The 2,444-nt window shown below is 67.1% G+C and overlaps 1 protein-coding gene and 1 long non-coding RNA gene across 2 annotated transcripts in view; one reads left to right on the forward strand and one right to left on the reverse strand.

The window, feature by feature from the left end:
* The first annotated feature begins 13 nt into the window (after positions 1–13).
* On the forward strand, positions 14–823 carry LOC109022384. Its single transcript, XR_002001265.2, has 2 exons — positions 14–165; positions 553–823. It is a non-coding gene; the product is annotated as an uncharacterized LOC109022384 (long non-coding RNA).
* The window catches only part of PHOSPHO1 (phosphoethanolamine/phosphocholine phosphatase 1), a 6,206-nt gene continuing 4,581 nt past the window's right edge, over positions 820–2,444 (reverse strand). The window contains exon 3 of the mRNA XM_015615797.3: positions 820–2,419. Coding sequence (XP_015471283.1) covers positions 1,670–2,419 — 750 coding nt within the window. The 3' untranslated portion in view covers positions 820–1,669. The remainder of the gene's footprint in view (positions 2,420–2,444) is intronic.

Genomic DNA, 2,444 nt, shown 5'->3' on the forward strand with positions numbered 1-2,444 from the left:
CACCCCGCCCACCCTTTTGGGCAGCCCCCGATGACCTCGAGCCGCCACCGCCGCCCTCAGCCCTGCCCGACTTTGGGGACCTGGCCCTGCCACCGCCACCGGCCGCAGAGGACCCGCTGTGGGCCCCGGAGAGCTACCGGGAGCATCCCAAACCCCTGGAGAAAGGTACGGAACATTCCAGACCCCTGGAGAGATGTTCAGAGCATCCCAAACCGCTGGAGAAGGGCGGGAACATCCCAAACCCCTGGGGAAAGGTACGGAACATTCCAGACCCCTGGAGAGATGTTCAGAGCATCCCAAACCCCTGGAGAAAGGCAGGAGCCTCCCAAAGCCCCTGGATCTTGCAGCCGGCACTGAGAGCAGCCTGGGGGCGGCCCCGCGGTGGTGCCCGTGTCCCCATGTCCCGGTGTCCCGGTGTCCCGGTGTCCCCATGTCCCGGTGTCCCGGTGTCCCCATGTCCCGGTGTCCCCATGTCCCCATGTCCCCATGTCCCGGTGTCCCGGTGTCCCCATGTCCCGGTGTCCCCATGTCCCCGTGTCCCCTCTCCCGCAGTGCTGGCCCTGTTCCCGTAGCGGTGGCAGAAGGACACCGAGCTGTCCCCGGCGCCGGGCACCGTTTGTCACCCGCCGCCTGCTGCGGGGCTGCTGGAGCCCGGCTCGGGATCCTTCCCCGGGAATTTCGTGGATCCCGTCTGAGCCCCGCGGCCGCCGCCTCCCCCCGCGCCCCGCTCGGGATTCCCTTGGAATTTCGGCTTTGGCACCGCTGGGATCGCGCGGAGCTGCCCGGGCGCGCTTCCTGCAATACCAGATTTGTCTCCCATCCAGATTTGTCTCTTTAATTCCATGGCTTTGAGTTCCACACAGTCCAAGGAGGAGGAGGGAGGAGGAAGAGCTCGGGGCCGCTTTGGTTATTTCCTGCTGGGGTTTGGGGGTTCCGAGGGTTTGGGGGAGTCAGGGCCACCCCCGGGGGCCGGTAAGGCTGTGGATAAACCCAGGATAAATCCGGGATAAATCCAGGAGGAGCCAGCCCCAGAGAGCAGCAGGGCCTGGAGGTGCCCCATGCAGAGTGCAATTAGAAAGGGTAATTAAGGGGTAATTAATACTGCGGTGGGGAGGGGGACACGGACCGGGTTTGGTCTCTGGGGACCCGGTGCCAGAAGTGCCACGGAACCGCCCCGGGGGGATTTTGGCACCGCTCAGGTGCCCAGGGCAGGGGGGAATTGTCCTGCTCAGGACAGGGGGGGACACGGGGACACCCTGGGGACACCCTGGGGACACCACGGGAACCATGGGGACACCACGGGGACACCGCAGCCCAGCACGATCCCCCAGTGGGATCCCCCTTCAGGAACGGGAGGGAGCCCAGCGCCAGGGATTTCCCAGCCGGAATTCCCGGTGGGATCAGGAAGGGGGGAGGATCCAGGGCCGGGGTGGGGACGGCAGGAGCAGGGACGTGCCCGGCCCACGGGGAGCCGGCCTCTGGATTTTCGGGAATTCTCTTTCAAGGCCAGAAGGGAAAGGAAGCGAGAGCTGCAGCTCGGCAGCCCCAGCGCCGGCGCAGGGTCCGGCCGTGCCGCGGCCGGGCAGGGCCAGGAGCCCGCGGAAAGTGCTTTATTCCCCAGGGAACGGAGCCGGGAAAGGCGGGGGGAGATCCCGGGAGCCGCCTGCCCTCAGCATTTTCTCCTGAGCAGCTCCTGCAGGTACCGCGCCACCTCCACGCCCGACTCCCACGGCACCACGGCCGCCTGGAAAGCTCCGGGCTGCTTCTCCCGGCTCTCCTGGATCAGCCTGTGCATGGGGTAACCCTTCCTGGGGAAAGCCACGTCCGCCGCCCTCAGCATCCCCGAGGGACAGAAATCATTGGCACCATCCCCCACGTAGAAGACGCGCTGGAACTCCACGTCCTCCCTCGCCCTCTCCGCCAGGTACTCGCTCAGGATCTTCCTCTTGCACATGTTGGCCGGGCACTCGAGGCACTTGTGGCTGTGGTAGGGCCCCAGCGTGAGGAAACCGCGGCGGTCGACGCCGGCCGGGTTGCTGAAGACCTTGCGGAAGAGCGAGCGCACGCCGGCCGCCCGCAGCTTGGCCTCCACGCCGAACACGTTGGCGTCGGAGATGAGCACCAGCTCGAAGAGCTCGCGGTGCTTGGAGAGGAACTGGAAGAGCTCGGCCACGCCGGGGGCCAGCGGGATGTTCTCGTAGACGGCCCTGAAGTCGGCGGGGCGCACGCCCTGCTCGCCCAGGAAGGCCAGGACGCGCTGCATGTGCTCGTTGTAGGAGCCGCGGGGGCTCTGCCGCAGCGCCGCCGGCAGCGCCCGGCCCCGCAGCACAGAATCGTCGCTGTTCTCGTCCACGATGGTCTCGTCAAAGTCAAACACCAGCAGGAACCGCGGCGAGCGCGCTCCGGCCATGGCCGAGCCCTGCTGGGGGACAGACTCGGTCACC

Source organism: Parus major, unplaced genomic scaffold (assembly GCF_001522545.3).
Source record: "Parus major isolate Abel unplaced genomic scaffold, Parus_major1.1 Scaffold273, whole genome shotgun sequence".
Lineage (NCBI taxonomy): Eukaryota > Metazoa > Chordata > Aves > Passeriformes > Paridae > Parus > Parus major.